This window comes from Rhyacophila brunnea, unplaced genomic scaffold, assembly GCF_057557595.1.
Source record: "Rhyacophila brunnea isolate RB1 unplaced genomic scaffold, BYU_Rbru_1.0 scaffold_12, whole genome shotgun sequence".
NCBI lineage: Eukaryota > Metazoa > Arthropoda > Insecta > Trichoptera > Rhyacophilidae > Rhyacophila > Rhyacophila brunnea.
Window position 1 is genome coordinate 39,885,562 of NW_028232774.1, and position 24,432 is coordinate 39,909,993.

Consider the following 24,432-nt stretch of genomic DNA (forward strand, 5'->3'; position numbering starts at 1 on the left):
CGGGCTCGTGATATCTAGTTTACTTCCGTTATCCTTGGACGTCACGTCCTTGATGACCAGCAATGGCACGTGCAGATTTACAAATTATACTTGAATTATAGGTAGGTACATACTTACCTAATTAATTTATCCAAATATTTTTGCCAGTCACTCACGAGTTTTGGAAGTTGTCAGGTATAGTATTTTTAAATGTATTTGAAACCGTGTACTCGCATTATTGTCCATTTAAGTAGAGAATGATGGCATTTCAATTAGATTTACTGGTATATATTTTGTTAGTAATGTATCTATACAACACCTTTCTCAGATATTTGAGTCATGAAAGGATGATAAAAAATACTTAAGAATAAAAAATAGGGCGGCATTCTGCGCTGCCAAAAATTATAAAGCATGGAAGCACATCGAATGAGCTAAGTGGACCCTATTTTATTAATTTATAAAACTACGCCCACCCATGATACTCATCGCATGTACGTGGAATATATCAACATCCGAAGCGAGTTGGTTGAACAGAGTTATTGTTCTCCCAATTGGCTTCACCAATGGCAGGTTCGTTCTGCACCTTAGGAGATCAAACAACTGATGATCCCGATTGCTAACATACTGTCGAACAACATCTTCTTGGCTACGTGTTAAACTAACAAGCTCCTCCCAATTTAACCGTCCTTCCATTATAAACTAACAAGCTCCTCCCATTTAGTCGACGGCAGCGCCTTCCGGCTTGTGCCTAAATCTTCTTGTTGAACAGTAGTTATCAGGGACACACAAGTCAATAATACCAAAAATGGCAGAGTTCTCATTTACACCAGTATAAGTCGATAAAAATACGTGGCCAAATATTGATATCTTCTAGCATTTTTAAACTACAGTATGTATGCATACCCAAGAGAAAGCCAGTTGGATAAAGCCACGTATAGCTCGACTGAAATGGAGACTGATCAGACACCAGAACTGATCGTTTAACATATAAAATATGTATTTTTTAAATTAAAAATCTTAAAAAAATCGGTTTACATAGAGCTTTTATACGAGCCGATTGGTGTAAAGCTTAAAACAGAGAAAACTGCTATTCCGTGGTGCAAATTGTAACATATGATCAATAAATTGAATGATATTTCTTATAATTTTTACCGGTTTTCTTTTCCTGAGTAAGTAGTCTTTCCAAAGTAGCAGCCGCAACTGCGTGGCACCGTGCGCCATGTCTGATTCATCCACCTATCCTGAAACAAAAAAAATATCAGGTTAATAATCCATAATATGAAAATAAATATAGTTCGTCAAAATAATTTAAATACGAGAATTTGCTTAAAATTACGAATATCTCAAATAAGTAGTTATTCATTACGGTGTGGAGGATTAGTACAAATAATTACAAAAATGAGTTAGTAGCAGTTTACACATCACCTCATACATAATTCTTATTTACAAGTGAAACGGGATTTAAATTTACAACTGGTTTGTATTAACATTAATCATTTTGTTTTCAACATTCGAATACATATTTTATATCCCATGGACATGGTGTACAATAATCTCGTTGTTATTTTTATAGAAACTGTAGATCTGGTATAATTATAATGGTATAACCATAACCGGACCGTGGGAAGACTGATCGAAAGCCTAATCATCCGGATCCATGTCTTCAATCATGAGGCCCCGACGAAACAGAAAAATAAGAAATATTGTTGTGTTGACAATAATAATTAAATTTATGGTTACTTGTATGTGCAATGAAGAAATCATCGCAAACCAACGATCGCAACTTGGAATTGCTACCAATGTTCCTACCAAGTTCTCTATTAAACTCATCAATTGTGTAGAAAAACATATGATCGCAAATAGTCACCACTTTTTTCGTAGATAAACTCTTCACATTATTATGCCGCGAAACAAAGTATGTACCTACCTACCTACAAAGTTTTTTTCAATCTACATACCGGAAAACATGATTTTTACCACGTTTTTCTTAGCTCATATTCTTGTTTGTCCGGTGGTTGTTTATCCAGTACAAATCTTGCAATCGATTTTTAACTAACTTCCCGACTAGCTAGACATTTGAAACTTTTAGAATATATCAGAACACGATGCCAATGCATTCTTTTAATACTTTTAGCCATCTTAAAGTAGAATTGAATTCATTTTCAGTTAAGTCTGTTTTGTATGAAAAGTTATTTCGGAAGAAATCCGTAATCCAATCCACTATTATTGATTGCTAAGGGGGTGGTCCTAGCAACTAAATTATTAATATATTATACGTGCGTTACTATGGAAATCAAAATGACATTTCAGTATTCTATATTTGTTTGTTTGTTGCAAAATAGCAAAAAAATGATTTGTTGACAATTGCCTTATTTGTCCTAAATTATTAATACTACATAGAATTGACAAGTTTATATGATTCAACATAAGTTATAAAACGTGGTAAGTATATAAAAAGTTATTTTTATCTTATAATTTATTTATGTTCATATCATTAAATTTATATTATGAATTTGTATTATCGAATAAAAAAACTAAACGTTTCACGTGTTAGATCGATTAGCAGGAAAAAATAGTTATATATATAACTATATACTCGTACTAATATATATATTATTATAATATGTTTTTCCTCCAAAAGAAACCTCACAGATTCTCACGTTTGTCAAGATTTCTATAAGTGAGGTTTCTTAAAGAAAATCTTTAAGCTATCGTCTCTATTATTATAACAAAATGGAATATTGTATAGGAATAGCGAACAAAGAAAAACAGTGTTATTAAAATACGGCCAAGCACAATATGGAAAATTAATATTGGTAAGTACCTGTTTTTCCCACAATTAAAGAGAAACTGAATATATAAAAAAGTTTATTAATAATTTTAATATGTAGGTAGATATCTATTGAAAAGCTAGCATAACTTTAAGTTATAGCGCCTGTACATGTGCATGGATTTACTTGCAAGTTGCAACAATAGTGTGTATTTTAAACTATCGCGATAATAACTTAAACGTAAAAATTCTGACTGTCTCGCCAATAAGCGAGACGCGATGTTGTCATTTTATGCTACCATAAGTCGTGAAAATCGGTTAACCTCAATACGAGTCTGCGCGGTGTAGTTCGTTTTTTTTGCCTACAGGTTAGCCACTATCGTTGTACTGCGCAGGCGCAGATATCGAACAATTCCCAACTGTCTGTCAAATTCAGAAGCTTCTCAACTTTTTTGATTCGTGCATGCAATCTTGCAACTTGCAGGATTATACAATATTTTTCCATGTGTATTTTCTTGTCATGGCCTTGGTAATAGCAACTGTCGGCAGTACATCCATGCGAGTGTAAACGGGGTATTAGATATATCTACGTAAATTTGTAATTCAATCATTTCAGATGAAAAGCACGTGGAAGCCAAATTAACCAACTGTTTAATTTTGTTAGTTAAATATTTATATTTTTATTGACTTTTCTAAAATCTTATACAATGCTAATACTTATTGTCTTCGACATTATCACATTAGTAAACTATCATGATTCATGACTACCACGAAGAAAAAAAATAATAGTAAAAGCAAATCCCGTGATGTTCGGAGACGATAATTTTAATGATACACATTCAGGAGATGCTGTCAGCGGCGAGCGGTGGAGGTAGGGTGTTAAGATTCGACATAAATAGTGCATACTTAACTCTGTAAGCCATACTAAATTGTTTCCATTGAACTAATAATATGTACAATTTGCATACGGTGCTGGTTATTTTCTTAAATTCAATTAAACCCAACCTAAACCAAACTATAACAGTTTAGGTATGGGCGATCCGACAAAAATAGTGCAGACATTTTTAATCATAGGTAGGTAACTACTTATTAAATGTTTTCGTTGATTAAAAATACATATTACTAATGGTGTTGGTTAGTTTTTTTAAATTTATTAAGCCCCGCCAATACTAAACCATAATTATAATAGATATAAAATATTGTATATTGTATGGTTTAACTTTAATGGCATAATTGTATAGATAAACGAATATTTTTTTACTATTATCTAATATGGCTTGAATTAGGCAGAGTTTAATTGAACTATAAACACTTACTAACAAACACTATTTATAGACACAGTTCAATTAAAACAAATACATTGACTACAAAGTTTAGTGTGTCGGATCTTAACAGCCTACCGTCACCCTTCGCCACTGGATGGTGTAAAGCATTGATTTCTAAACTTTGCGCCTCACCTCTTTATTTAATACATACACTTTTACCAGTAAGTAATACAAAAAATGAAAAAAACTTTTCTAATAATTGACAAAATAATACCTAACAAGGTTTTTACAATATTTTTAATGCGATGAACGTGCTTGTTTATTAGCACAAAGTTTATCAAATCTAGGTGTTCATAGAGGGGAGTCCCACTAGTAGTTCTTTTTCTACTACTAAACGGGTCAGAACTAGCTAATGCAGAAAATCCCGTTTCGCATAATATGATGTTACGAATGGCAGCAGTTTTGTTTCAATGAAGTACCTATCGCAAGATAATTCTATCAATTTTTCTTTTCAAATAGTAGCCAATCCGAATTCATCTTCTTGTTAATTGACAAATGGACTCTCTGTATCCATGAGAACTTTGTAAAATCGAGATTTTACAAATTATGTGAAACGTGCATTAGCAAACCATCCAAGTGTTCAGTAAAGAGATTTTTGTTTGCTTCAATATTAACTCTGGCGCAAAAATCATTTAAAAGTGGAAACATGTCGAACTTATTTTTTGTGTAATTTTGATTTCCATAGCTCCAATTTTTTATGAATGCTTTCACTTTGTATTTTTTGAAGAGGTGAATGCATTTGTGGTCCTTGCAGTGATTTATTCAAAACACACAATTTTCTAAAAAAATTCAACCAATTACGCAAGTTTAACATTAAAGTTATCGTTCCTAAACATATTTGCTTCTTCATTATGATTGTCATCAAGACAAAAATAGCAATCTTTTAGAGTTCAAACACCATTTTAATCACTTTTGCATGAAACAACCAGCGCACTCCACAATAGTATAGAAGTGAGGTACCTATAATTAGCTTCCACATCTTCACACAGCTTTGCAAACAAGCTAAATTCTAAAGGATTCATTTTTATACCTAACAAGCGGCCGTTTTATGAACTATGCACTTGCAACCTGCAAACTTGTGGTTACATTTCTGTTAAACTTTTCGCGACTCCCTTAGCACTAGCTCGCCCGCGCCTCCAGTTTGGAAATCGCCGCTTTAAAGTGTAAATCAATATAGGAAATTACGTAGGTACGTCAGTTTGTGATAAATTAATTTCCCACGGGTTTTTTTATAATTTACCATCGAAACTAATAAAAATCAATCTTGATTAAGTATGGTAGGTAGGTATCTACGTACCTATCACTTAAGGTGCATAATAATCCAATCCTATGATTCACGTGTAAAAGTCCCGAAATTTAAATTAAATGTACGTAAGTAGTCATAATAGTCTATAACAGTGGTGGCGAGCCTATAGCACGCGTGCCATCAGTGGCACGCGAGATGATTTTCCATGCCACGTGTTTGAAGAGAAAAAAATACCTCGGTATAATAATAATAAATGACAGATCGCATTGTATAACAAAATAACAGGAAAATTCTCTTCAAGAATAAGCATCACGTTTAAGGGGGGACATGCTCGTCGAAGGTCAAAATTGAGTTTTTATTGTATTTTCAAACCATGATCCTGGACACTCCTTAAACGTTGTAGATAATCTATTTATATAATTTTGAAGCTGTATTATCCTTTATAATTATTTTAAACATTTGATGACTGCATAAAGTATTTTTGTTACATAAAATAGTATTCTTTTAAACCTCTCGCTCTAATGTTTTAGAATATAGTCATATTTCGGTACATAACTGTGCAGTGGTGTTAAGATTTTTTACATTTATTAATTTTTAAACGCATTTATAAAACCATTAGCATAATTTATTACGAGATAATTTTTGTAAAATATTCACGATAAAAAATTATATTGATAATCTCTGTGATCCCAAATTTGACAAGAATTAGGCATTTTATTATTCAAAAAATCGGCAAGATTAACACATTTGAAGATGATTCTAAAGATATTTATTATAAGCTATGTCTTTGACCATTCAAGTGTGATAAACATCTTATGAATAATGATTGCTTTATAATAATTATTGACCTAAGAATAAGGTAGTGTTTTTTTGAAATACGCCATTTCTTTTGTCATTCCCCAGTAGTTAAGCTACAACATACGGCTGTAGCCATAAATTGACAAACTATAATTAAAGTAGGGAGTAAAATTATGTTAACGCGCGTGTTTGAACATGTACCTAACCGAATTTTTTTTTATTTTTTTTAAACGGTACATGTTCAAACACGCGCGTTAATATCATTTTACTCCCTTCTTCAATTATAGTTTGTCAATTTATGGCTACGGCCGTATGTTGTAGCTTAACCACTGGGGAATGACAAAAGAAATGGCGTATTTCAAAAAAACACTACCTTATTCTTAGGTCAATAATTATTATAAATCAATTATTATTCATAAGATGTTTATCACACTTGAATGGTCAAAGACATAGCTTATAATAAATATCTTTAAAATCATCTTCAAATGTGTAAATCTTGCCGATTTTTTGAATAATAAAATGCCTAATTCTTGTCAAATTTGCGATCACAGAGATTATCAATATAATTTTTTATCGTGAATATTTTACAAAAATTATCTCATAATAAATTATGCTAATGGTTTTATAAATGCGTTTAAAAATTAATAAATGTAAAAAATCTTAACACCACTGCACAGTTATGTACCGAAATATGACTATATTCTAAAACATTAGAGCGAGAGGTTTAAAAGAATACTATTTTATGTAACAAAAATACTTTATGCAGTCATCAAATGTTTAAAATAATTATAAAGGATAATAAGGCTTAAAAATTATATAAATAGATTATCTACAACGTTTAAGGAGTGTCCAGGATCATGGTTTGAAAATACAATAAAAACTCAATTTTGACCTTCGACGAGCATGTCCCCCCTTAATGTAAATATATAATTATTGCATAGGTCGTTCCTTAGATTTTATGCGTCACATATAATATTATCGCACTAGCCTCATCAGGCGGCGGGGGATACCGCGCCGCGAACTTCTAATTTTGATTGATTTACAACGCTTGACATCACTCTAGCGAGAGAATGCCTTATTTGATCAGAGGAGTTCTGGTGTCAATTTATGCGTAAAGAACCAAACTAATTAATATATTAGCAAAAAATTGAATTTCTACCCACAAAAATAGCTGCACCAAATAAGAAACAAAAAATTGGTGTAATTCTGGCAATAGTTTCAAATTGGTGGACCGAAATGTGTGGCGTAATTGAAAAAATGTGATAAGGCTGTATAATATGTGGGCTATGTTCTGTGAGTGATATCTAGAACATGATTATTTTTAAATAGGATTCTTAAAAACTAATTTTTTCCCATGAAAAACTGCTCGGCACGTCAGGCAGTCGAAAAATAATACTTGGGAAATTTTTGCCAGCGTACCTACATAAAAAGGTTCGCCAACCCTGGTCTATAACAACGTAGTTTAATGATTTTTTTATTCGGACCAGTCGATGACGATTAGGTTTTCAAGATACAAACCGGTATTGTTAATAGACATTTATTTAGATGTCATGGAAAGAAGTGGAAAACCAGTAATGCATTGATTACTGATTAAATATTAAATACCTGTTTATCTCAAAATAAAAGTGAATTTATACTGATGATATTATTAGAACATGTTTATCTGTGTCATCGCTCATTATGGTCACATTATCAACGATTGTGTCATATTCACAGATTTGTTTAGAATAAAATGTTTCGCAGTGCCAAGCACGTCATACTTAAATATCTAATACCTGTTTAGTGTTCAGGTATCTCTATGTTATTGTTATAAACAATATGTAACAACTTACCTGATCAGAATATCTCAAGAAGTATGCTCATTTTACAATAGTTCAAATCTTTCATTTAATAATGATTTGGTCAGGTCTGGCATAGATACTAAAAACAAATTTTTTTTACACAATAATTATTAATAGGTATTAGTTGTCTATCGGTCAATCACTACCTATATTTTGATGTAGAATTATTATTAGTCTTTTGAAATTAGAGGGTTGAAGCGGACTCTTTTTTGAGTTGCTCCGCGCCAGCTCCGCTCCGGGACCATACTTGCTCTAGCTCTGCTCCGGGTAAAAATTCTAATAGGTGTTATATGTATTATAGGTACAATTAATGTTAAAAAATCTAAAAAATAAGTAGTTTTAAAACAAGATTTATTATTCATCATTTTCATCGTTTAAAAAAGTGAGGTTATATATCACTCGACAGTGTTGCCGTATTTCAAATAATAATTCAAATATAATATCTACTATTTTCATTGGATTTTAGGACGAAAAATTAATAATAATAAAAAAAACACCCGGAGCAGTGGAGCACTATAAATTTTCGGTGCTCAGCTCCTGCTCCTGCACCGGGTAAAACCCCATTGCTCTACTGCTATATTTGAAATCAATTCCGGATAGGGTGCCACCATTCGGGAGTTAGGGTGTTTCGAAATTAAAAGAATTTTTTATTTAATAGCTATAATTCAGCAATTAATCAGCGGATAGTAACAATTATTGGTGTCCTGCTGGGAAGTCAAAAGTCCAAAGAGTTAGCAATGCATGGATGATAAATGAGGACCGCGCGGAGAGGGGGCGTAATATAAGCCAGAATTGCGTCAGTCCACGAAATTCAACCGCTCGCAATGTATGAACTACGTATTGAAGCTACTACACAAGTGAGATGTCTCCGGCTTGTCCCAACAAGATGTGACTAAAACACTTGCATTTGTAAAGATTACATTTTTTGAAAGTTTTATCCCTTAAAAGTGTCAAAAGTGGCAACTATGTCGGTTGGTAGCGAAGGGTGGAGGTAGGCTGTTAACATCCGCCATAAATAGTGCACATTCAACTTTGTTAGTCAAACGTTTTTGTTTTTATTGAACTAAGACTACAATTTACAGATGGTGTTGGCTAGTTTTTAAAAATCAATTAAGCCCTGCCTAAACCAAACTATAATAGGTAAAAAATATTATTCTATCTATAAAATATTCAAAGTTTTGTATGATTTAATTGCATAATTTTATAGATATTTTTTTACTATTATCTATTATGGCTTGGTTTTCGCAGGGTTTAATTGAATTTTAAAAACTAACCAACACCATCTGTAAATAATTGTAGTATTATTTCAATGAAAACAAACTGTTATAGCCCCGCAACCTTGCCGTGCGATTTGAGCGATGACTGACAATGTTTAATGTTTAGTGTGCACTATTTATTGCAGATCTTAACAGCCTACATCCACCCTTCGCCACTGATGTCGGTACATTGGAAACATATTATATGCAAAGAAAATCGAAGATAGTATGTATAGGCACCATTTGTATTATACTTCTAATACTACAGGGCTGTACACAACAAAATCTTGTTACTACTTTCGTGGCATTCATGTTTGTCAAAGCGCGGTATTAATTTTTTTTTTAAATTTAAATATTGTATATAGATACCTACTTACATATTTGTGCAATATATAAAGATTCTAAAGTGGTAAGACTAAACACAAAAATTCAAATATATAAAACACTGCCGACGCCAGTTCTCACATAGGTATGGAACAGAATGCTGGGTCACCAGTAACAAGTGTGAAATTGGTTTTGCGATATTCGAAAGAAACGTCCTGAAAGCGATATTTCGAGCCAAGGATGAAGACGGAATTTGTCAACCTTCAAAATTTACCGACGGTGGTTGGAAGGCAAATAGGTGAATTATTGAGGAGGATAGATCAGACTGACTACGACGGAGGTCAGTGTCCACTTCCTACCCTGGGCTGTTGTGCTATGAGTGATGTGATGTGCAATATAAACACAAATTAGGAATGTAAAACTTTATTAACAATACATATTAACATAGCTTAAAATATTATATCAAAATACCAAAAGGCATATCACAGATTTCGCACGTAAATTAATGTACGTCAAACATTTCAGCATAGCACAGTTCGCCGTGAGCTTTCTTATCGGAAAGAGATGACCGTATAATATACGGTCTCTAATTTTATTAGATTCCATATGAACATTAATTTAATTTTCATGGCTGATTTTGGCAAAATTCATGAATTCAAGAATGAAAACCTAACCTAACCTAACAAATAATCCAGTATATAGGCTATTTTCAAACTTTGTTTGCTGCTGGCTTCCTGTAAAGTGCAAACCGACAAGAACCGTGTTTTATTTATAATTAGGTACATGAATTTTATGTCAGTACTATACGACCAAAAGAGGTTGGACGGTCTTTAATATACGGCCATATATTTCCGATACAACATTTTACCGTGCAGTGTGATACGGCATACGTACAAGTTTCCGGACACGATTTCCAACAGGAGTCTAGGATATTTCAAGACATTTCCAACACAACTATACATAATATACCATCATAAATCGTCCAGTGTTCGAATTTATAACTAAGCTCATCACAGTATAAAAAGGATTGAATGATAATATGTCAAATGCTAGCATGTCGCGCCTTCACTCAGCGGACAACTTATACCGGTGGATATACACAGAAGTGTGTGGAAATTAGGGATGGGAAAACTGGTTGATTTTGAAGACCAAGTATACTTACTACCAGTATAAAAAAATACTTAGTATATAAACTTGTTCCAAAATACTTACTAGTATTTGGAATACTATATAGATCGTTTGGCGTGCGTATGCTACAAAAGTTTCATACTCAACTGAAACTAAAACCAACTCCATATTATTAGTATTTTCAAATACGTATCGGCTCAGAGAACTCAGACTGTGTATCGGCTTCAATATAATCGCTAAAAATACGCTGAGCTCCGCTTGTCGAAAAGTCCCATTTATTATAAAATTTTAAATTTATGTGTTGTTTTTCTGTTAGGTTACAATATTATTGTTAACAAAAATGAATAACAGTGATTTTTTTAATTTTAAACATGTTTTGAGCGGTATATAACAAGCCTCTGTGCGTCATCTCACCACTGTGCTGCGACACCAAATTTATGACCTATTATTATTCATACATTTGAACGCAAATAAATTAAAATATACCTATATTCAAGTGGTATTTCGTTCGTGCGCATTTAATGTCAATAGTGTTGAATGTCTACCAACTGGCGAGTGCACCAGCGTTGCCATCTTTTTCTATGCTGATTATAGTACAAAGGCGTAAAAATTATAGTATTTCTGAAAAATATATAGGACAGGAACATTTTTCGTCTTGAATCCTTTAAAATTATAGTATTTTGGTATATTTGGCGTAAAATTATAGTATTTTACATTTTTCGCGGAACTAAAATTATAGTATTGTACTATAATTATAGTACGGTTGGCATCACTGGAGTGCACAGAACAGCGACTCGCGATGATATCATCACAAGTTTTTTTGAATAAGTTTATTGGGCCACAAATACGTAGTATGGGTAGTTTCATCCGAAACTTGAGTACACAAACTGGTGACAGTATTTCCAAATCACCTCTAGTGGAAATGAAGTGGTGGGTGGTCGAGGGAAACTGACAGTCAATATACCCTTAATTTTATTCTCAGTGGAAATGGCATTTTAACTTTTATCTTAATTATTCATACATAAGTATAGGTACATAATTGTAAATAGTATTTATGCATTGAGTGTATTAATTATATGCGATAATGTCCTAATTGGAGTGACACCGCCTGTCATTAAAAAGGTGATCCATTTACACACATTAAAATGAAATGACATGTATGTAATTTTAATTTATTATGCGACATGCATTACTGTGGTATTATGATGATTTTTATTCAATAAACGACATTCCATTCGATTGGATTCTACAGGATGTCCTGCACATTGTTAATTAAGTGGCTCGTTAAAATACTAACTTTCGCACGAGCTGAGTTTTAGCTAAAAATAATGGTAGAGTAAAGATCTACGAGGTATACAATGAATAGGGCAAACTGAGCTTTCTCCGTGATAGTTCCTTACTATGTGATAGTTGAAATTTTAACTATAAAAGCGTAACGAAGGAAGTTACAATATTTCTATTTAAAGAATCAGTTACAGAAATAATTAATAATCTTGTTAGTGATACAATATAGTATCCTCCACGTAACTTTGCAATTGCACAGTGACAAGATGTGTGTGGAATTAATACGCACTTGCGTATTAGTCGTGGCCCCCACATACTGAAACGGGCACCCAGGCTAGGATCTTTGGCGGGGCCCCCTACCTATCGCTAAGGATAAATGCAATGTGATGCTCTACAGTAGAATTTTTCCAAATGGTGTACGCGGTAAAATTAATTTGTATATTTAGTGTTTTTTTTGTATATTTTAATACATCCATTTGAATTATAGAGTTGTCGAGTATTGATACATAATTAAAAATTGTATTGTACAACCAAACCACATAATTTGAAATGTTAATATTAACGAAGGTAAGTAGCGCCGCAGGCGACTTATTTTTACTAGTAAATCAAATTTGTGATGTGTGTTTATCTCACTTATCTGGTCAACTCGCCTCGCCGGGCCCCTCCTGAGCTAGTGCCCCCATGCTAGAGCCCTGTCAGCCCCCGCCTTGTGGGGGCTCTGGTATTAGTGTATGTATTAGTAAATGCCAGGCGCCTGATTGGCTGATTTCATCAAATAATTCAAAATAATCTAAATAATTCAAAAAAAAATATTCCAAATTGCAAGGTTACGTGAAGGTAGTTTACGTCATGCAATATTTTAACAATCATATGTTAAAAATATTTTCGGCGCCTTCGCCAAATTCCTATATATGAACATGTCGTCTCGTGTTAATTTATTGACATTTTTATTATTTTTTGTCGGAGGGCCATATGATTTATTCTCAAGCGAAGCTAAGTAATTGTATTATATATTATATTTAAACAAAAAATACTGATTTATTTACAAACATGGTAGGTATGCAGAAGCTTAGCTACGGTGACAAGTTTATTAGCAATTTTATGTTACTTCGTAATTTGGGTATCACGGGATTAGGTTGATCAGTTGATCACTATGCTTTGTTTAATATTAGTATTATCAATCAAGCAAATATTTGTATGAACTATAAGATCTTGTCAATAAAATAATATAAAAATATCTTATTTTAAAATTTAAAAAAAAATATATTTATTTTTCAGTAATGGATAGTAGAAAAACAACGTATTAAATTAAATAATCGTAATCGTAATTCAATAATGAAATAATATTACTTCCATAAGTATGTATTATAGATTGATAGCTTCAATCCTAACGTTAAAGACATTATGAATGACAGGAAGACATGAGAAATGATATTATATTAACAAAAATATTGAGTTCTATTATATTTTCATGCATACTTACAAAAACATTAGCTGAAATAGGTGCTAATAATTCAGATATCGATCAAGAGGATCATATCACATTAGAGTTTACATTCAGTGTCTAATTATAAATTTCTGGTTATAAATCTGGGACAGCTAAAAAAAAACAAAAAATCAGCTTGCAAATAAGTACTGGCTATGTCCATTTTTTGCTATGAAAAACTAGTATAGTGATGAAGTAATGATTCAAATGCATGTTAGTATCACAAACAAAATAACTATGTTGCTAAGAAAGTGAACTAGATCAACAGTGATGCTTTTTATATTTGTTTGAAGAAAATATGAGAGTTTTTTAGTATCTCAGACACGAAAATATTAACATGCATTTTGTTTTTTTACCGTTTCCAATCAAAAAGGGTGACTTTAGGTAGCTTATTTACAAAGATAAATAATTGTAAATGTAAATCATTCATTCATCCCTTATCCTTAAAGACATTTTCAGTGATAGGTATGTTGTGCATTGCCCCCACAAGAGGTGGGCTGACAGGGCTCTAGTATAGCCTAGGGGCCCGGGCTCAGAAAGGGCCCAGCGTGACGAGTCGACCAGAAAAGCGAGATAAAAACAGATCACAAATTTTCTCGAATAGTAAAACAAATCGCCCGCGGCGCTATTTTACTTACATTATATTAATAATTAAAATATTTCGTTGTACGATGCAATTTTTAACCGTGTGCCGATACTCGGGAACTCCATAATTCAAATGGATGTACATAATAAACATACAAAAAAACGCTAAAAATACACCTTAATTTAGCGATAGGTAGAGGGGCCTACCAAATATCCAAGCCTGGGGGCCCGCTTCAGGATGTGGGGGCCATGATGTTGTACATATTTTGTATTTGAAATTTTATGTTACTGTTTAAAAAAATTTTTTTATTGTTTTCTTCTCTATTGTGAGGGTAATATTTGTTATATATTAGACAAGTATGTATTTTTATTTAACTTGCTTGATGAGAACCAGCTTTTTTCAATGTAAGTTTCAATAGTAAGTTCTACCAATACAACAGATACACAACACCCGCCACAGGATCAATAACGCAGAAATTTATTCCAAACATAAACTCTGCCATCACTCATGCCAGGATCATAAAAATATCACACGAACTCACACAGACACTAACAAGCCACGGAGCAGTGCGAGCCTATCTAAAAAATAGATAAATTGAGGAACGATGACTGTTGTCCATGTGACGGCTACACATCTCAAAACTGTGTAGCATGTCATCAAAGACTGCCCTATACTAGAAAAGGAGCGATGGACTCTCAGGCCCCCTCCAGGGTGGACGCGTTCGGCGGAGCGTTGAGCGGCGTGCGCAACTCAAACGTATAACCGTGTGAAAATGTTCGTAGACAATGTCTTTTTTTGGTTATACGTTTATACCTACGTTTAAGTTGCGCACGCCGCTCAACGCTCCACCAAACGCATCCACCCTGGACGGGGCGTCAGGACTCTATGTAGACAGCATAACCATGAAATTGACCTCCAAAAACATTACGAAGTACTAAACAACAAAACAACACAAGACACAAAATATTTAATTCTGGTCATATAGAAAATTAAAGATATAAATGGAGGAACATAATTAACTTCACATCAATGCAACTAACCCTCCCAACAGTCCCAACCACCTTGTACGAAAAAGCGAGGACATGGTTATTTATATATATAAATAATAAAAATAAAATATAAAAAGCCTTCTTATTTCTTACAAACAAAAGTAAATGACAGTTAAATGACTATATCTAATGAATATATATAACCTGTGAATATATATATATATATATATAATGTATATATATCTATGGTTGTATTATCTACTTATTTTTTAGTTTATATAATATTAATTATTATTTTTATTTTTTTTGTATATAATACTATTAGATAATGTTTATAAATTGAACAATGGTATGTAATTAGTTTGTTTAGTTTGTAAGAACCCCTCTTCGGGTGAAGGCCTCCTCCAAAGTGTTAATCTCTGGTTTCTTTCTCCATACCCGTTTGATTTCGTAGCTACGTATTCGTCTTGTCTGGTTTGGCCTATTTTTGCATTTAGGTCGCCCATTATTATAAAAGTTGTATGTGCTTGGTTAATAGCTTTGTTTACATTTATATAAAAAGTTAAAAATTATATATAAAAAAATGTACTTAAGTCATGTTTGATTTGTTAATAATTGTTAATAAATATTTAAGTGACAAACTTTAATACATATTGTGATACATACGTAGGTATTAAAAGTAGTATATTCTTTAACACGTGTTTATGCGTATCTCATATTTCTCTACACTTAACAATTAAACCTTCTTACAGCCTCACCCAGAAGACAACCAACTTTCCATATACGATATTTAAAAAAAAAACCGTTAAGTTTGCAATTGCCGGCCACAGACGGACAGTTCTCGTAACAGGTTGAACATGCCAGTTAATAACTATACAGTTATCTTTGGTAGATAATCTGCGGCGCCCATAGACGGACACTTTTCGACCTTTCAGATATGTGCCATGTTCAAACTGCCAGCGACCCCCCACTCCCGTGTTTTTGTAAAACTGTTGGAATTTCAACTAGCCGAAAGTTCTCGACTGACATTAGATGGCGGTAACGTAAAGTAGAATATACCGCACGATACAACTACGGCTGGTGTTGCTTGTTATAAAATACAAATTCATTTATTATTAAAAATATAATAATATTATGTACGCGGAGATCGCAAATATTATATTTTATTTATTTTTACGAGATTAAAACAAAGTAATAGTTATTTATGTAAACATATTATTTTATACAATATAATATAAATGTTAAAAATTTAGAGAGCATTATAAATATTAAGTTATTGTGAAAATATAGACTAATTTTATTTATTGTATGTAGTGAATATTACAAATTATTAATTTAAGACGTTCACAACATAAATTAATATACCTAATTGTGAATGACAATGTCGCTAAATCTAAATAAAATCTAAGTATATATTTTAATAATATCATAGTAATTAATTATTATACTGATGATTGATGTAAATATAATTTTGTGGCTTATTGTATATAAAATCAATACCTTTATAAATATTACCGTTTTCTTACTTAATTAATACTGTCCATTAAAGGGAATAATTTATTCAAAAGAAAAGATTATATTTTATATTTACACGAATGTGTATAATATTGTTTCGGTGAATCGATAAAATACACAATCCACTAGCGAAATCATGATTCATTTTACCAACGTCATAGGTGTGTATTTATGTCAAATTATTCGTGTATCATCGTTCAAGTATACCCTACCTAAAACTAATTTAAACAATACCCCTGTGTATTATCTCCGCGAACATAACCTCCATAGTTTTTGACACTTGCTCTGCCACGGACAATAACTGTACGTATATGGGCACGTCTGTTGACAGTTCGACAGATTTAAATGGGGTAGTTAAACTGATCTGTGGTGTGTCCACTAACGTACAGTTATTGAACAGTTATTGTCTGTGCCATGTTCAAACTGCTACGAGAACTGTCCGTCTATGGGGGCCTAATGCTGACTCAGTTTTCCCAATAAACTTACATATTATTATATCGATATATTTATGAAACCACTTTTGAGGTACGTCTGACATTTTTTATGTAACCGGTTTTTCAAAATCGAATTTTGAAAAAATCACGTTTTACAATTTGAATTCGAATTCAAGATATTAATTTCTATAATATGCACTCATCGTTTGCCAATCGTCGGTGTATTTAATAATTGTGTTGTTAGCGAGTTCTTTAAATATTTTTGTTGGGGACGGTGACCGATTTTTTTTATCAACAATGAAAGTGAAATTGGCACGGCGAGCATTATGTCCGAACGATTTTTCCAAACTGTTTTATGTATAGTGACAGCAAACATAAAACATAATGCCTACAAGTATGACATTGAGCTTAAACCCATCAATTATGCATTGAAACATGGAATATGTACTGCAACGTGACATGGAAAGATGCGTGTTTAGTCCTAACGCGGAAAGGATACAAAATAAACAATACAGACATATTATATCCCTCCAAACCAAACCGCCCCGCACCAAACTCGGTCTTAATCGAGTGTCACGAGACCCTACGTTTGGTGTGAAGCATCAGCAGATTTTTACGCCTTAGAATGTCTCAAGAGCAGATACCCAAAATTGAGGTCGTCACGCTCTCAAGTGAAGTTTGATCGGGTTTGCTGGGTTGACTTTTGATAAAAAGTGCCATGGGAGAAAAAATCACGGATAACTAAGCTAAAAAAAATAATTCAATGATAATACATAAAATACAAATACAAAGCTAAAACAATACGGACATAAAAGACAAAGAGACCGCAAATTTCTTAAAAGCATTATAATTGGCCTTTTTGGCGACCGGTTCGGACGGCCTGATGGGCCCAACAGCTGGTTGGACCGAGTGCAGAATTAAAAGAAATATAAAATGAAGCAAATAATATCACGCGAGGAGCCGGACGTGTTGCTCGACGAGTGGATAACCACCGCTGGACAGATACTGACTACAGCGATACCCAAGTGACTTTACTAATCGGATCTTGCATCTCAATTCTCAATATGTAAAATTGGCGTACTCTATCTCGCTCTAAAAATTAACACAGCCAAGAGGGGTGTTAAAAGATTGCATTTTTTGAGAGTTCGAATGTTATTATATAATATTATAATAGTTGTAATAATCAACTGCCTGAATACATGAAGTGATTGGATGTTTGGTAAGTGATATGATAGAATAGCCTCGTTGATACTAGAAATGCAACTAGGTAGGTATTCAAAGCTTATAGCCGATCACGTTCGCCGAACTAAATAAATTACTTAATATATTCAAAATTATTTATATTTTAAATGAAATAGGTGTCATCATATTGATATGATCTTCGTCTGCTGTTGGATGAAGGATTTCTACATTATTTTGACGTTTCCACTAAAAAAAATCTATTATATAATATCAAAGCATCGTAACAATATTGCGATAAAATGATGACATTATATATAATTCCATCCGGACGGAGGATATCAAATTTAACTCGTCATGTAAAATAAATCGACAATCGTAACTTATCTGATAAAATAAACCTACGAAAATATTTAATTACACATGTTGTTCAAATTAAAATGCATATCATGTTATGCCAACACAAGCTATATGCCAATCAATATTCAAAGTTATTTTTTATGACGTCTCGAATGAAACTTATTATCATTACAACCTACTTTACCTCTCAGATTCAGAAATTATCACTTTATATATAAATAAAAAACTGGTTCACTGACATACTTATATTATTATGCACGAAAATAAAATTTGCCTCAGAGGTGTCAGTTTCAAATGTTTTAACTTGGTACTGAATTCGATATTTTCTACCAATAAGAATTATTATTGAAAACCAACAATATTCTGCATCTTTTCTCGAGCGAAATACAGATAGACAGAATGAAGAAATAGACTTATTTAATTTGTTTTATTTTTTAATCAATTGGATAACCAACACCACTCCACGCAACGCCAGTGCGTTATTTTAATGAATTTGAATCATTATAATTGTTTCGTAAATCGCGATGAGACTCAACCAAATTGGTACCAAAAACGTAATATATAAATAATGTATAAACTATGCAAATATCACCAATATTGGTCCAGCAGTTTTTGAGTTATAACGGAACAAACATACCGATAATTAATATAACAATATTGTGTGGTTACTTAAACGGTTAAGAACGATTGAAAGTGTTGTATTGTTTATTGTTTGTTTTATTTGTTTATTATTCGACATTTGTATACTGCCGTATATGGTTTCTGTTATTCCGTGTCGGCCACGAAGAAGTTGCACTATATTTATAATAGTGCTCAACTAATGTGTGCTATAAGTAGTGACGTATGCATGTAAAACACGTAAGATAAATTAACGTAGCATAGAAAGCTGCATCTTGGGCATTACATGAAAGGTCCACAGAAGAAAGTCAAGAAACTAACGGATAAGGAGACGGAAAAGAGTACGCGATGTGATAAAGGTCATTGAGCTGATGAAATGACAAGAAGCCGGATATATCCATCGGCGCGTGGACGGCCGCTGGAAAATGCAGCTAAGGAACATTAAACGACCACATGGTCATTCCAAAAGACGTCACAAAAGATGAACTCATCAAATTTGGAGGATATATGCGGCGGTTGCAAAGAACTAGGTATCGAGGAGGCTGGAAGGAACCAGGGGAAAATCAATTAATGGAGAATAAAACAAATAATGTCTTAATGACGTTTTACGTCAAAGCTGGAAAATATGTATTTATGACGTACCTACGTCACCCTTACCTCTCATGTTTATAATCATGCAGTGGATATGCCGATGATCTGTTAAGAGTATCTACATTTAAAATCATAAGAAAATCGCTGTTATTAATATGATCCACCATACGAGCGGTAAATACGTTTAGTAATAATATGTTTGATCACGTAAAGCCGATTACGTTTAATCAACAAGGATAATGATCGTGATTCCGTGATCGTGGTGAAAATAACAATACCTTACTAATGCGGTGAACGTATGTCGTATACTATCTATGGTGATAGTATAATAAATTGTCTTGCAACTTGCAAGTGACAGTAGATGGAATGTTAGTTTGTTTTTTTATGAAATGAGTTGATAATATACACGTGACAGAAGGTAGGAATCAAGGCGTGAACAAAGACGATGCATAAGTGCGAGTGAGAAAGTATTCGTCACCCTTATAATCTCTGCGACACGCGCTAGAGTAAGATACAAGGTTTACAGATGTGGGAGATGGTTTGCTATGATGTCGCCGCCAAATGTTAGTTTATTGCTTAACTAAGCGTCGATAACCGTGTTGCTAAAATTGCTATTTTTTGTGTTAAACATAAAATCAGTGGTAAATATTTTTAGTTAATTAAGTAAAAAAGATGGTTATGTGTGTTGTATTAAAATGTGGTAGCCATACTGATAAGCAAGAAGATGGTATTACGTTTCATATGTAAGTTGATACATGTTCGTGATAATTTATTTGTATATTGTTATATATTTGAATATCAAGTGACCTAGTGTTTCTTTAAAATAACTGAAATTATGGATATCTTTACCTAATGGTTGCATTTTGACCGCTTAAAAATACTATATAACGTAAAAAAAATAGAAAAATATATTTTAATTCTGAGCGTCTAGTGCGAGCACTAGCGAAATGGTATATGGTCTCAAAGATTTGTATACTAATGCGTTCGCTCGCCCACAAACCAAACGCACGGCACGCAGCTTCATTTAGCAATGCAATGGGTGGCGTGGCGTCTAGATGTATCTATAGTCTAAGGTAGGAATATTCTTTTTTTTAAATCTTGTACGAAATGAGTGGATATCAAAATAATGTGTTTTGAATTTGGAATGGTTAGTTACATAACATAGCATATTATTATATCGGAAAATACCCATTATGATTTTAATATTAAAGATTATTTTCATTACGGTCGTTTGTAAATTCCGGAAAATGTTACTAATTAGACTAATAATAATATTATGTTCATTAATTCTGATATTAAAACTGTACGATATCAATTCGGTCAAAGTCATTGCAGACTCATTAGTAATCTAATGGTAGATAACATCCTTCATCAGAGTCTGGTCACGATAATTGGAGCGAAACATAATATAGCCGCAGCATCTTACCAGCTTTCGTGGGATACTCGTCACACTTCAGGGGTTTAAAGAATTATCCTGTTTCCAAAATAAGTGTGCTACATGGTGTAATACATAAGCAATTTAGTAAAAGCACAAATGATAGATTTTCTCTAAATTAAGCCAAAGTCTTTTGGTAGTTTTCACAAGAACAAAGATTGAAGAAGAATTTGTTGTTTCGTAATTAGCGAATAAGTCACATTAACAATTTATTGTACTTATTATTAAAATATAAAGTATAAAAAGGACAGCTTTTTGACTTTTAAGAAAAAATGTGTTTTATATACGTCATACAAATTCTCATTATACATTTAAAACAGTATCCAAAACTCTATATTCAACGCCATTGGGTAGATTACACAACCTATTAAAAAACCAAGATCTGACAAAAAACGGAAAGTTGCAAACGCTAAAAATATGGATCCCACATAAACTATCTGAATTTATAAACTTTTAAATTTTCTGGCGTAAAAATGACTCCTGTCTTTGCTCTTAAACGATAGAAACGTAGAAATACATTTGGTAATAAGCCGTCCACGAATAACGATACACGATCTTCGGTATTTTGACCCCCCAGCCCCTTATCATCACACTTCGTTAAAAAAATTATCACCCTGTCAAAACTACGTCACATTTTAAGCCCCCCTCCCCATGTTATTTTAAACAAATTCGTTCAAAAATATTTCAATATGTAGGTATTATCATCAGCTGAATGCAGAACAATTCTAACTCACATTTGAAATATTTTGCAGAAGAGTGTTTTTGAAACAGCCTATTTCAGTTATTTATTATTTATATAAACAAGTGTATGTACCATTTTTTTCATCAATAATCCTACTAAAACGTGATGCATACAATCCATAAAAATAATAAATAATTTGAGTAACTTGTTTCAAACTCTGTTCTCACGGATTATTCACGGAAAAAATAATTTAAAATTTGATGGTGTTGTGATTTGTACACCACTCCAGCCGCCAACGGTTATGGTGTACCTAACCTAACCCGATCATAAAAATAATTAATTACAATTGCATTTTAAAATATCCCCTCAGACCCTTAGGGCATGCTGTCGACTAACTCTAGTGGTTAGCGTTGGTGTGTGTGGGCCCTTAGAGTTTCACTAACACCTATAATAAATAATTAACAAAAAGTTGCAACCTTGTTACATATTAGTTAATTCGATAATGAGTGAACTAAATATGTATTGGAATAGGTACATAATTATGGCAAGGTCTCCGTAATACGGAAGTCAGAATAGGTTTTCATGTGAAATTCAAGAATAGTTTAATAAGCAATTTTAATTGCGTATGTACACATTATATCCAACTACGGAAGTAGATTACCTACTTATGTTATATTAAAATTATTATTTTTCTTAGATTCAACGAAAAACGAATTTATGAAATATTGTAATTATTTCGCGGATAAATAAAATTTGTTAAACTCTACGTAAACCAAGCCACAATAGATAATATTTTACTATTAAATATTCGTATATTTATAAAATTTCTAAATATATGGCAATAAATCATAAATTATAGATAATATACTGACATACTCCTAGACTTCCCGTCTTCAATGGGGAGTCGGAATAAAGTTTTGTAGGCGTAAGCGTGCAGCTTGGTCACATAGTCAATTAACAGAATATGAAGGGCTTATGACGTATCACTTGGCTATCTGGATAAAAAGGAATTATGTTAGATTTATAATGCTAATTATAGTATGTACCTAGATATAAATTTTCAAACAAATAGCTTTAAGTGTAATATTAAGATTTATACCATTAAAATTGTAATTAATTTAGTAATAGGAATAGTTTGTAAATCTATATAAGATCTTGTTTTATGAGCATGAAAGCTCACTCAATTGTCACGTGAGAGTTTTTTGGTATTATTTAAAGGCAGTCGAAAAGAAATACGTGTTGCGAGCGGACGCAAGAAAGTCGTGTACTCCGCGCCAAAAAAAAAACTATTGTTTTAATTATTAGCATATAAGTGTGTAGCAAAGAAAATCACTGAAAATATAAAGCCACGTGCTTATAACCAAAAAAAAAGACAAAGACTTTTCATTTAACCCAAATCTATTTAATTAATTTTTGTGAATCCTGAGTTCGAATCAGTTCTGAGCTAGACCGGAACTCGGGATATCTCAATACTTACTTCATTTTACTCTTTTGCCATTATTAGATACTGTTTCTCTACATACTTTTTATAATTCTCTATCATTATTATACTTCTCAATGAAATATAATATTACGTGATTGTTTGTTTGCTACAATAAAAGTCACACTTTAAATATTTAATTAAATCGTAGATAATTTTAGATATTTCATAGTATTATGGTTTGGTTAAGCAATAACATGATTTAAAAAAAAAAAACCAACACCATTCGCAATTTGTACTCTTAATTCAATGATAACAAATAAATATGACTGACAAAGATGATGGTTTGGTTAGGCAGGATTTAAAAACTATCAATCACTATTTGCATTTTGTATTCTTTGTTCAATGAAAACAAATAGGTATGACTGACAAGATGTAGTGTGCACTATTGCAGTGCTCCGCAACCTTTTCTCACACACGGCACACCACACGGAAAACAATTTATAAACCGAAACATGGACCCCACATCCTGAAGAGGGACCCCAGGCCAGGATATTTGGCGGGCCCCCTACCTATCGCTAAGGTTAAAGACAGTATGATACTCTAAAATAGCGTTTTTCAAATGGTGTTCGAGGAAAAATATTGGTATTGATTGTATGTTTAGCGATTTTTTGTATTTATTAATAAATCCACTTGAATTTTGGTTAGTTGTCGGGTTGAGAACAATTTTATTATTTGTCGAGTATTGACATAATGATAACTTGTATCTTACAATCGCATGTTTTAAAATATTAATACCAGCGCAGTAAAATAACGCTGGTAAAATTGTAATTTGTGTTTATCTCGCTTATCTGGTTGACCTGCCACGCTGGCCTCCCCTGAGCCTGGGCCCCCAGAGAGCCCTGTCAGCTCCCCCTTGTAGAAGCCATGCACCATAATTACATTAGTTTATGTTTTTTTAATAACACACGACGAAGAACTAAATGTACAGATTGCCATGTATTTGTATTATCAATAACTAATTAATGTGATAACTTAGCTTTTTTCAATGAACGTAAAAGTTTTATATATTTTGACTTGATATTTGAAAGAGTAAGCCGAAGCCGTCAGTCAAGACCCTTCAAGCAAGACTGCTTATCATTTTTAATTATAACTTGAGTTGAAAAACTTTGCTCACCTAGATATA

General features: G+C 32.7%; 1 protein-coding gene across 1 annotated transcript in view; it reads right to left on the minus strand.

Moving 5' to 3' along the window:
- The window catches only part of ldd (lipid droplet defective), a 187,042-nt gene that overhangs the window by 100,000 nt on the left and 62,610 nt on the right, over window positions 1-24,432 (minus strand). Inside the window, exon 2 of the mRNA XM_085961289.1 lies at window positions 1,132-1,220. Within this exon, the coding sequence (XP_085817415.1) occupies window positions 1,132-1,200 (69 nt within the window). The 5' untranslated portion in view covers window positions 1,201-1,220. The remainder of the gene's footprint in view (window positions 1-1,131; window positions 1,221-24,432) is intronic.